This window comes from Poecilia latipinna, unplaced genomic scaffold, assembly GCF_001443285.1.
Source record: "Poecilia latipinna isolate Pla-1442-1.1 unplaced genomic scaffold, P_latipinna-1.0 Scaffold665, whole genome shotgun sequence".
Lineage (NCBI taxonomy): Eukaryota > Metazoa > Chordata > Actinopteri > Cyprinodontiformes > Poeciliidae > Poecilia > Poecilia latipinna.
In genome coordinates this window covers 238,891-251,810 of record NW_015113281.1, presented here as the reverse complement: position 1 = coordinate 251,810, position 12,920 = coordinate 238,891, and the positions used below count along the sequence as shown (strand labels likewise).

The 12,920-nt window shown below is 40.9% G+C and overlaps 1 protein-coding gene across 11 annotated transcripts in view; it reads right to left on the bottom strand.

Annotated features, from left to right (window-relative positions):
- Positions 1-6,798: 6,798 nt before the first annotated feature.
- rgs3a (regulator of G protein signaling 3a) overlaps positions 6,799-12,920 on the bottom strand; it is a 162,728-nt gene continuing 156,606 nt past the window's right edge. For 10 of the 11 annotated variants that reach the window (XM_015044237.1, XM_015044238.1, XM_015044241.1 and 7 more), the window contains 4 exons: positions 10,049-10,150; positions 8,960-9,021; positions 7,957-8,123; positions 6,799-7,863 (listed from right to left, as the gene is read on the bottom strand). In XM_015044237.1, the coding sequence (XP_014899723.1) occupies positions 7,663-7,863; positions 7,957-8,123; positions 8,960-9,021; positions 10,049-10,150 (532 nt within the window). In that variant the 3' untranslated portion in view covers positions 6,799-7,662. Of the gene's footprint in view, positions 7,864-7,956; positions 8,124-8,959; positions 9,022-10,048; positions 10,151-10,399; positions 10,830-12,920 lie in introns of those variants that run through there. The other variant, XM_015044247.1, reaches the window with a different exon arrangement.

Here is a 12,920-nt window from a genome sequence, read left to right as displayed (position 1 = left end):
AAAAATGTAACTCTTTAAATGGGCCCTTTGTCTAACAGCATGTGACTCTTTCTTGACCTTGGTAAAGCATCTCAACAGGACCCGGCTCTTTGACCCGTAACAAAAAACAGGGAGACATGGACTTTAACAATAATTAACATCTTTATTGAGCATCAAACATGAAATAAACCAAAAAAACTAAAGGAAATAAGCAGGCAGCCCCTGTGGTCGATGGCATCGCCAAAAGCAGGTGGTCTGAGCAGGGGGTCCTGGAAAAGAAAAGAAGGTAAAGCAAAAGAAAGCAAAGTTGGGGTGGGCATAAGTCAGGCAAGAGCCAGCCTGAAAAGTGGAGCTGGACGGAGAAGTCAGCTCAGCCCCACCAGCCTCCTTCCCTCTGCCCCCAGCCAGAGCACAGCTCCTGTTATAGCCAGGAGACGCTGGGCCCTCACAGTTCCTGGACGCGCTGCCTCAGGACAAAGAACAAACAGTATAAGGGACGGATCCCTAAATGTAAAGTGGAGGGGGACGTCACAAGGATGATGATGTTAAAGTTACTGATCAAATAGTGTAACATTTCTACTACTAGAGATAACAAACAAAAAAACAACTAATAAAGTAATAATATTAGCTATAATAAATAGAGGCTGTTTGCCCCTGAACAGGCCACCAAAGATCAGAGGGCTCATCACAGTGAACCCAGACCACGACCAAATCATCAGTCGAGAGGTCCAATCAGCCCAAGTCAGCCAAAGAATGATAGGTCCACCTTGTGTACTGCGTTTTAAACCTTTTGATATTCTATGTAGAATTAAGTGATCCAAAGGTTTGTCAGGTTGAGGATGTGAAAGGATTGCAAAATCTCAACATCAGTGAGGTTGAAAGAAGAGGCTGTTTACTGCCTGAGGCCTCTGGGCAGCTAGCTTAGCTGTAGCATCAGCTACTGCCTTGCCACAGACAACCGGGTCATCAGAACAAAGTCGTGCTTAGCAATAGACTTAAATTCAACGAGTCGTCTCGTCTGAGCTGAGCAGTGAGAGCTTCATTTTCACACACAGAGATGGAAACGGGGAGCAGAACATCATGTAAAAGCAGAAAGGAATGACTTCACCGTCAGGCCTGTCGAGAAAAATCCACAGGACGTTTCTGGAGAAACAACAGATTCTGTTTGTTTTTACACAAACAGAATCATTCCAGGTTATTAATTCAGAACCATGAATTACCTGCAATCACTGAAAATACAAAAACAAAGTGTAACCATTTTGTATGCTTTGGAGATAAAACACCAACTTGGTTATTTCCAGCAGCAGGTCACATGATGCATCAACAAACTGAATCAGGTCTGGTCTAGTCAAAGGGTTTCATTTAGAGAAGTCAGGGTTCAAAACCTGTTCCAGCTTCACCATTACCTTATGATCATCATCATCAGGATCACAATAAACCTATAAAACTGTAACCTAGCATTAAGTTTGAGCTTAATGTTTGAGTTTGGATTTAGGTTGGCTTAAGTTTNAGGTACTTTTAGTAATACAAGTGCAAAGAAATTCATTTATTTCTATGTTATATGTTCAAAGACTGAAGAATCTCTGTGTGTCACTAGTTGATATTTTGACTTGAGCCGGTGCTCTATTCGATTTTCTGACGAGTTTTTTGTCGAGTTGGGTTTGACAAAACCCAACATCGGAGTTTAGTCTGAGAACAACATACTTCTAAGACATGACCAGCATCCTTCTGCACTCAATAAAAGTCCAAGGTGATGAAAATAACAAAATAACATAGAACTTTTCTTAAAGAAAAAAAAAGAAAAAAAAAAAACATTGTTAACATCACTCAGCAAAAACCCCCATTGCTCATAACGCTGGAGCGAGGACGGGGGCATTGAAGGAAAATGTTAGAAAGACCAAAAGGCTGAGAACAGACACACATAGTAATTTATTAGGAATGGTTTGGAACTGGCCCATGAAAACTGAAATTTCTACACACTTAAAAAATGCTATGTAAAATAGTGGGGCAATGCAAAAGTCCACCCATCCATCCATTTTCTTTACACCCTTGTCCCTTAGTGGGGTTGGGGGGGTTGCTGGTGCCTATCTCCAGCTATCGTTCCAGGCAAGAGGCAGGGTTCATCCTGGACAGGTCGCCAGTCTGTTGCAGGGCAACACAGAGACAAACAACCATGCATACACACACTCACACCTAGGGGCAATTTGGAAAGGCCAATTAACCTGATAGACTTGTTTTTGGACTGTGGGAGGAAACCAGAGTACCCGGAGAAAACCCACACATGCACAGGGAGAACATGCAAACTCCATGCAGAAAGACCAGGGCCGGTGGCGCAGCTCTACCAACTGCGCCACTGTGCAGCCCTCAATGCAAAAGTGACTGAGGTAACAAAGTCAACCAGAACACAAAAACTTCACACAGTGGCAGATTTGAGTATCTGTTGGAATATATTGGGCTGTGATAAGATGATGTCAGTGGATGTTTTTTTCATTGCAGTCCTGTTAGTGAGGTGCATTATTGAAGCTTAGAGTTCCTTCAAGCATTCGTCATTTAAAGTGTTTTGCCGTGGAACACCTGTGTTATCTCCACGCTCGTCTGTGCCTGAGGGACTTCACTTAGAGTCTGTTCTGTTGTCTGGTTAGCTCTGTGTCATCACTGCTTTTCATCATATTAGCCTTCCTGGAACATTTAACCGGTTTCATGTCAAAACAGTTCAGCGAGACAAAGAACTTGGGAAATGGGATACAACAATCTTGGAACTGATGATTTTAAATAAACAACACGAGTAAGTGTGGAGATTCAGTGTGCACTACTCGACATTTAATTTGAAGATCTTATTTTTACTTTTTTTTTTTTTAAATGTAGCTTATTTTGGTTAAAGTCCCTGAACTGAAAATCCCCAAATCCCTAAATTACAGGCGGGATTAAGATATAGTGCAAGGAAAACATGAGCGCATAAAGACAAGCTGCTTCGCTAAACCCCATTTGATGAAAGGAAATACGAAAGTGGAAACATCAGTTATAAATATGATGGATCAAAGTGGGTGCATGAACTTAAGTCCACCGAGAAAAACTATCTCTTCCTGGTACTTTTCCTCTTGTTTACTGTACACACAGCTATTTTAATGGACAAAATATCCTCAGTAGATCATGCTGACTGAATGCTTTGTTACTATGTGAAAACTACTTGGAGTGCGTTATCCGCTTGGAAGAAAATTCTGACCTTTCCAGGTAAGAAAAACAGCAAACAATAATAAAAAAGGGAATTGATTCTGCTGCAAGATGAAGATTTGGTGTTGCATTTGTAGACTAGCATATCAGAAGTGCAACACAACAAAACATGTTGCACGTATGAACACCTTTCTATTAAACTGCAAAGCACATCACATTCGCCGTTTTCTTGTTTGATACCAAACTTTCGTTAATGGACGAAAGGGAAACACTAAGCACAACAGCTGGTGGAACCAGGGTTTCCTGACTACAATTCATGACTTTTTTTTTTCAGAGTTTTTCTAGTCCAAGGGCAGCAGTGAGGAAAGCTAATCGCGAGTTGAATTGATGTTGACCATGTAGCTGTGAAAGTGCATTTAAAGGCCTCACAGAGCAGACCGAGATCCATTTAAAATGAACTAGAATTATTGTTTCTAAACTGTGCAACTGAGTTATAGGCTAACAGCATAAAAACAAGTGACACAGGCAGTTTAATGAGCGACAAATAATTATTTAAAAAAGTCCCTCCGTAACGAGGCGGGTTAAAGAGTTCACTGAGTCAGCAGGGACAGCTGGGAAGATATGATGTTTCTTTTTGCAACTTGCCAAAAGTTGAAAGTGTAGGCTGATCTGAGACTTAATGATTAATGAAGATTTTAAGCCCTTTCAACGCTCCGTTGAATCTAGAATGATGTCATACTGTCAGTCTTCTGAGATGCACCTGCATTTTTCTCGCTGCTAAAAACTAGCGTTTTTTTTTTTTCTTACTTTAATCCTAAGTATGTGTCAGCTATCCATCCACATGCAAATTGTTAATGCGTGTGTATAGCTGACAATGTCTTACTGTTTTGTCAATACAAACATACAACAGAAATGAGTTGAATATGCAATGAGGCAGAAAGCCATTCACCCAGTTAGAAGTGAAATGCCTAGCTCTGTTTTAGGCTTTTTTTTTATATATATATGAACGGCTAGTGCAGGCAAGCCACCAAATAAGCCAACATAATTAAAAAAGATCTATAAATAAAGACAATGGCTCTTGGTGTCAGACAACATCTTAACTGTGAAGCCAGAGGAAACACTGACGGCCACATCTGAAGCCGCCGGACATAAGAGGTCGCAGGAGGAAACATAAGTTTGAACATATTAAAGCTGAGCTGAATATGAACAATGGCAGACACTTCAAGATGGCTTCCACATATGACAGAGAGGAAGGAAGTCTGAACAAAAGGATATGGCAAAGCAACTTGGCGTAAAAGTGGGACTATTGTGAGGCATAACAAAATGAGTGGAAACACTAAATCTCCCGAGCACAGGTTTTCCAGAAACAGTCACAGTGTGGAGCAAGAGACACTTGTGGACAAAGAAACCATGTCTGTCAAAACAGATGGCGGCTGGTAAAGAAGATTAGGTGCAGTTACTACACTATCCAGCTCCAAATCAGGCTGACCAACCCCCAAACACACAAATCCACACAGCCCTCAGAGACTTCCTGCCGTTTCCTCTCATCGTTCTCCAATCACCCTGCCGACACTCGACCTGGTGTTGCATCCACATGCTCATCCTGATCAACAGGAGTCCGAAGGGCCGTGCCGTTGAGATGCACAACATTTTTCAGTGGAAGTTGATCCTCATTCATTGTGCGATTTAATAGGCCATTAACTTGAATTTAACTGTGTGACGGCAAAGAAGCTCAGTGAAAAGATCTAAAGTTTTAACTCAAATTTATAAGTGTTTGTGTAACCGAGTCGGGTTTGTAGACCACTTTGCTCACACATATTTTTTTTAGGGCCTTGTAATGGCTACTGTGCAGTAAACACTGACTTTGTTGGAAACTTTGTAAATAATTTGGCGGTGTGATTACGGTGCTTTGGAAGCACCCATCCAGTAACGTCCTGGCTGACATTGTCTGCAGATGTTTCTTTAATATTTCCACATGACGTTTTCTTGCGATGCGATCCGTTTTACCAAACACGACATGTTGTTGCCACTCCAATACTTCACAGTTCGAATATTGTTCTCAGGTTTCGCTTTCTATTCCCTTCAAATGTAAGAATTGAAGTCCGTTACAGCTGGACACCCTTCATCCATAATGGCTAAGGTGCATTTTGATTTTTTTCATGGCATCACATAAGAAAGCAGTGTGTTTGGGGTGCACTTTAAATATATCCACGTTTCACTTTAAAGCAAATTTTATTAAATGAATTGAATCTTGCAAAGCCATGACATCATTATCCAAGCTTGAAGTCATTGTAATTTTACCTTAACTAAAATATCTGACTCAAGGAACTATGAGCAAAACTTTCCCTCTTCTTATTTCATCAGTAATTAAAATAATTTTGGTAGTATGATTTCATATCTTCATCTGCATCTTTAAATGCAATGAATGAATAAACTTCTGACTCATATTATGATGAACCGGACATAAACCATTGAGTGTCATGACAGTCGCTACATCTGCCTTTTATTTAAAAAGTGTGATCCTTTGAAACATTTATGAACCTCATCCAGGTGCATATTCACATCATGATTAAAAAAAACAAACAAACTTGACACCAGACAGTTTACTTTATCAGATGGTTGGTTTATTTATCATTAGCAATGACACCAAATGTGCTCTACTGTTTTCACTTGCTATCATAGGAGATGCATTTTGAATTGTAAACAGTGAAAATGATTAAATGCATTTCATAAAACTCCTTACAAGCAGTGTATGACCAGGGGAGCAGAGCAGATTGTACCTGCTCCAACCTATTTTTAACAATATGTTATCTTATAGCTTTGAGTCTCTTGTATTTACATAGATACAATTGCGTCCCTTACCCATACCAGAAGGGACCTGTTTTTTTTTTTTTTTTCTCATTTTTTTTTTCATTTTTTTAATGTGTTATCACATAGTTTTCTTAAAGAATTATATGTACAACCATTACTTCCCCAGCTGCCTGCTGCTAGGGTGTTAACACAGAATCAGTTGCTTTAAACACAATAAACTACTTATGCATCTCGAAGTTTACATTAAGTCAACCTTATAGCTCGAACTACGTTTCTCTTAACAAATAAAAGGTAATGCAGAGCTCAAGCTGTTCCGTCTTCCCCCGTTAAAAATCCAAATTTATCTAAATAAATGAACAAACCAAACATGATAATAAAATAAAAATAAAAAATTAAATATTGCACTTATAAAGATCAGGACAACATTGGACCTGTTTGGTGGTTAAGAGGAAAGTAAAAAGCTTTAGGGCGAGTGCTTGAGAAGACATGAAGATGCCTTCTTTAGAAGCATCCAGCAAGTTAATCTAAATAAATAGGCAAACCTTTGTACACATGAAACATTTCTTTTTGCTAGGAAATGAGCAACGTTTGTGCGTAGCGTGGAAGGATAAAGGAGTGTAGATTGGATCAATAAAAAGTAGTGGGAAGGGGGAAAGCAACAAGTGTGTGTAGAAAACCAGTAACAGCAAAGAAGATAAACCAAGCTGTAATAGCAACGTCCTGAGAATTCTTCCTGATTAGTCCCGAATGAGCTACAATGTTAAAGGAGATGTTCAGTTCTGGATTTTCAGTTCCTTTAAGTAGAGAGTCTTTGGAGGCAGGAAGCAAGTCGTCTTGTTTTTTTTTTTTTTGTCCAACTCAGGCTTCAAGCTTTTAATGTGCTTGGGAAGGGAGTAGTTCTCACATTGGTGTTTGAATGCGACTCCGGTTCATCCGTTCATCTTCTTTGCTTATCTGTCTCCGCTGACGTGTCCAGTCTTGAATTGAAAAAAGCAAAAGGCCATTCATAGAAGCTTTGAGTGAATGGGAATGTTTTTTTTAACAGAAAGGTAATTATGATTCAAACACTTTTGCGACCTCCATCACCAAAGCTCTGACGAAAGGGCAAAAAGAAAGAAATGACCTTTTTAATCGTACCAACAGCGGTGAAGTTCCTTCACAAAGAAGGACGTGGGGGGCAAGACGAGCGTTTCAACTCGGAGCTAAAGGGAAAAATTGACAAAAACAGTACCGGACTGTCTTCATGTCTGCAGGGTTTTTGGTGCAACCCCCTCCTTTTCTCCAGTACAACTGGACAACAACACGAACAAATGCATCTTTTGACCTTAGCATTAAAAAATAAAAGCACATCAGAAACAGTGATCAGACAGGCGCTCAATTTCTGTTCCAGCCCTTGCTTTTTGGGCGTCTGTAAATTTCGTTAACATCCACCCAGTCACCCATCCATCTATCTGGTAACTGTGTAAACTACATTCCTTTGCAGTGCCAAAACTTTGCTCATCTCCTCTCACATATCACAGAAATCATAGTGAACAGGATGACGTACATACGCACACGTAAAAACAAAATCAAAAAGGCAAACGATGAAGCTCACACCCCAACCACTGTCGGGTTTGTTTGTTTTTTTTTTTCTTTTCTTCCAAGTCTGCCCATTTGTGTCTGTCGTCATCTTTCATTTCTCCTTATGTCCTTCCTCGTCTCTTATGAGGAGGATGAGGTCGATGTGGCGCTGGGCTTTTTTTGGTTAATTAAGTCCAAGTAGAGTTCCGAGCGCAGGAAGCGGGGGTATGAGTCCTTCTCCATCAACCCGTATATCCGCCTTTGTGCCAAGTCAAAGCAGGAGCGTGTCACATTCTGCAGGTTGTCCTTAGTGTGATCTCTAGTGTATGAATCCAGGTTGACCTGCAGAGGATAATGAGTAAGAAAATTGTAAGAAAGAGAAAATATGCAAGAATGAGGCCGTTTTTACAGCAACGTCCATTTAGACCAACTTACCTCTTTACATGACTGTATCGCGATGTATTCAGCAAAGATTTTCTTGGCTTTTGAGGCCATCTTGGACTGCGACTTTATTTTCTTGTATTCCTCGCATGCTAGCCAAAATTCCAGATTCTCCTCACTGAACTCTGTGCGCAGGAAAGCTCTGAAGGCTGCCAGACCATCTGAGAGGGAGGAAAATAAACAGAGAAGAGTTGACTAAAGTGCCATGGTAACCTCCCCATTTAAGCCCTCCTCGGAGTTTCAGCTCCTAAAATAGTTCAAGTCATGTGGTTTTAATAAAGTGAGAGGTGAAAAAAAAAAACAAAAAAAGAAAACGCTCAACACGGCAGAAATGATCAACGTCCAAAACATCCCGTCACTTAATATTTATCACATCAGCCCTGGCAGCAAGCAAATAATTTGATGGTTTTGAGTTCAAGGAGAAACAAATTAACTCCAGCAGTTCGGTCCTTTTAAGTTCCTGCCCAGTTAATGATTTGAGGAAGAGGGCATCCAGGGGAAAGAATGGCAGGAACCGAGTCCACCCACGGCTCCTCTCTGCACCTTTTCCGTTCCCATGAATCACACATGCTGATAAGCAGAGCCGGAGCAGGCCATCATCTCTTACCTCATTCTGGTGAGTAGCAGTGAGGTAAGAGGTTGAGGAGGAAATGAGAAGAGGGGGAATACAAAGGGGCCAGGAGCGCCGAATGAGGAACAGATGTAGAGCTGGATTGATGTCAATTACAAAAGAAACACTATAATCGGGGCAAACTACATTTTTTTTAAGATCTTAAGACACATCGTCTTGTAAACTGTGGACTTTGTATGTTGGGATTAAGGAATTATGCAGCAGATTGCCCACTTGGATCAGTAGTATGCGCGCGTAATCCATATGTGTCTTTAGTTCCCAACCCTCTAAGACATGCATGGTGAGCTGAACACTTCATTTGCAAAGTGAATAAATAAGAAAGAAGGAATAAATAAATTAATTAAAAAAAAAAAAAAAGAAACTTACATTTGTGCGCCAGCAGCTTGTCAAGCGAGTCCCCCCATTTGAGCGCTTCCTCTGGGGTGGGCCTGCAGATGAAAGCAGAGCGGTTCTTTAACAAGCCCATTTCAGCCAGATTTCTCATTGTGTGACCCATCCGCAGGATTTAAGGCTACGCTGCGCAGATGAGTGGGAACGTGTGAGCAGGCGGCTCCTGTCTGATGCTTCGCTCCGGTTTAGTCTGACACATTCAGCTCTGCCTGGTGAGAAGTTGCAGTACGTGTAGCCATGAGTCTGTCTGCCTCTCTGTGGTGGGGGTCGGCTTTTATAATTCCTCTCAATGCCAGTTTGGAGAAAGAGGGAGGGAGTTTCAGACGGCCAATCGGGAGGTGTTCTGGGTTTTAGAGCCCTCCCACCACTGACAGATTGTGTCTGCCCCCTGGTGCCTCTCATGCTCACAATGAATGCATTCTAACATTTTCCTCTCGCTGGAATCCACATTTTAGGCCCCAAACTGAGCCACTTTAGTTTGGAAGTGTGGACGACTGTTTTGTTGTTAGCCAATCGAGCCGACATACAAATCTGTTTGAACATCTGAGTATTTTATGATTTTAAACGCTTCAAATAATAAAGTTTCACTCTTGGTCTGTTTTTTGGCATTTTGGTTTGTTGTCTATGATAAATTATAAGCACAAACCTTGTACGCTTACGAGAGCAAATTTAGACCTCAGATTATTCTATGAGGTACAAAAGGTAGAAAACAAAATCACATTTACCACTTATTTCAAAAATATTTTAAGAAACAATACAAAATGATTACATGTTTATACAGTTTTGTAGACAAACTATAAAAACCGAGAGCACCGTATGCTGCACTGTGTGCATCTGGTAACTAAAAAGATTTATGAAATGACTAATACATGCAGTACCGTTTTTGAAAAACTTGCAAACTGCACTCTAGCCTTGATTTTTCTCATTCATTTCCTGAATGCCACAATACAGGGATGCTCCTGTCTCTCCTGCTGCCCACATGTCTGCCTTCCAACACAGGGTCGGATCCACAGACCTGTCTCACACTCACGCCCACATGCACGCTGTCAGGAAGTGGCCACTTACTTGACTGACTTCATAGATTTGTCTAACTTCCCGGCTGGGTTGCTTCCTGGGGACTCATTCCTCCTCCGCAGGAAAGCCAACCGATTCTTCATGTCTTTGGCCCTGAGAGAAAGGAATATGGTGGAGGGGAAAAAAACGGGAGAAAGGTAGGTAAAAGCAGGAGGATAGAGGGGATGGGGGAGTAAGGTTGAGATTGGAGAAGGAGAAAACACAGGAAGAAAGCCAGATAAGTTTCCAGGTCCGTAATCCACAACGGAAACAATCCAAAGTATGGAAGCATTAGCTGAGCCTCAAAGCCAGTCCACATAAAACCAAACGAGTAAACACCATAAAACACAAAAGGAAATGTACATTGTAGCCTTCAGCCGAGGTATGTTGGTGGAACAGCTTTGCGAAAGACAAATCGCCTCTTCCCCACTTCTCGTCGGTGTCTTTTTGTCAATCTAATATCTCACTCAGTCCTTTTGGTAGAGTGTCCCTGGCAGGTTGCTCGACAGGGACTAAGCAAATGAGGCAGAGGAGGAGAGAGTCAGTCCTCAATCATCTGTTTCATCACGCCGTCCTCCATGTGTCCACAGAGGTTGCAGAGCAGAAGCTGACCCGAGGTAGGGACAATAGGCCACAGTGACATCTCCACTCCCTGCAGACTTCGAATCTAAAATCCTCCGGACCACCTTTCTTCCAACCATCTCGCACAAATGAGCACATTAAGACTCGACTGCAGTAGAAACCCAGCTCCTGGTACCCATGTGGTTCAACAGGATTCTGCACATCCCCATAATCCCATGGTGCGTGTCCTGTCTTCTCCCGACCTGGAGCACGTGCTGCCTCATTGGGATGTGACCTCACTCAACACCCATTTCCTGAGTCCCTGCTTTTGATTTCCACTGTGGATTGACTGGCCTGCTAATAACGCAGCGCAGCCTCGTGCGCTGCCCAGGCCTAATCACGGCGAGCTGTCCCCAAACCACAGGCCCCAGGAGAGCACGTATCCCCCCAAATTAAGAAGCAGCACTTCCCGTTATAGACACTTCTCATTCAAGCGAGCATGAACTGGGATGGAACTACAGAGTAGTATAAATACTGTACATGAACACACATGAATCCTGATGAGAGGACTCCTCTACTCCTCTACAACCAAGAGAACCTTTCCAGCAGTGCAAATTTGTACCTTGCCTAATTGATGCCATCATGGCAGAAACAGGTGTTGAAAATCTCTGTTGATGTACAAAGGGGATAGAGAAAGGTTGTTTATGCACGCTGGAAAGTGAGGTGGTTTCACACGAGACAAGAGAGCACAACCAGCTGTGGATTCGTTTTCTGAGTACTGCGGGACAGGGGAAGTCAAAACATGCCTGAACAAATGAGCTGCAACAGGGAGCACCTGAAGGACTCCTGATGTTGTATGGAGATTAATTTGCGTGTGTTTAAACTTGTAAGGAGGTCTAATAGTCGGCTTTTTCAAAACTGTATAGGCCTGAACAAAAATATACACAATCGCAGTCAATAAATTAGAATATGCATTCCAATGAGGCTCATGTATCAGATAAAAAAACAAACAAAAAAAACTTTTGAAATGAATCTTTTAGGAGGTATTTTATTATTTTTATTTTGCAATCTCCAGGGCCAGGTAAAAGAGAAAATTTGCCTCCCCACACACTCGGATGAGTCATCCATTGACTGAAATAACACAAGTGCCCTGCTTGAAGCAGTCTCAAATCCAGATGCTCAACTGCTGAGCACGAATGCAGAGCTTTCGGCTTTAGAAAAACAACAGGGCTTCTCTAATGCTGTATACCTGAAAATAGCTCAGTCCCGAAACCCTGAAGGTTGTAAATACTGTTATAACATCTCCCATCCTGTACAGAAAAAAAAAAAAAAACTCATGATACCAGAGCAGAACTTATTAGATAATTCTATTTTGGGCTTTTGACTTGAGGCAATTAGGATGAGAACTGTTTTAAAATGAAAAGGAATCTCTGTCTTGCCAAAACATGTGAGCTCTTGGCCTGACCTGACAAAAGATGCCTTATTATTTATGTCTGGATCTAAACAGGCTGAGCTCATGTGAGAGTGATGTGACAGTAATGTCAAAACAACAGACACTTAAAGGGAAATCTGTGCTTCTCTTCTGCCACCATGTGGACATCACTGGATACTGCACCCCCTCCCCAAAGAACTGATATCAACCAGTATTACAATGAAATGAAATGAAATGAAATTTTATTTTAAATTATTGAAATTTTAATTTCAATAATTCAGTTCATTGAATGTTTAATTTATTGAATATGAAATTCAATTAGTAAATGTAGCAATATTTAATCACTTTTATTTTATTATATTTTATTTTATTATATTTTAAAATCAAATTTTATTTTATTTTATTATATTTTAAAATCAAATAAATTAAAAAAATTAATGTATTCCATTACATTTAGTCTTGTGATCCAGCTTTATGAGTTTTATCCATCAGTCTTTTGCATCAGTCAGTGTTTTAGTAAAGGTGTTTGGTCTGCAGCATCTTACCAAATGGATCCATTGGCCAGCAGTAGCAAAAACTTAAATTAAAGGAGCAAAGGTAAGATATATATATATATATATATATATATATATATATATGTCCTCTACCAGAGGCCTGGGAGCTTGAGGGTTCTGCGCAGTATCTTGGCTGTGCCTAGAACTGCATATTTCTGGACTGAGATGTCTGATGTTGTTCCTGGGATCTGTTTGAGCCACTGCTCCAGTTTGGGGGTGACTGCCCCGAGGGCCCCGATGACCACAGGCACCACTGTGGTCTTCACATATATATATATATATATATATATATATATATTTTTTTTTTTTTTTTTTTTTTTTTTAAAAAACAACAAAC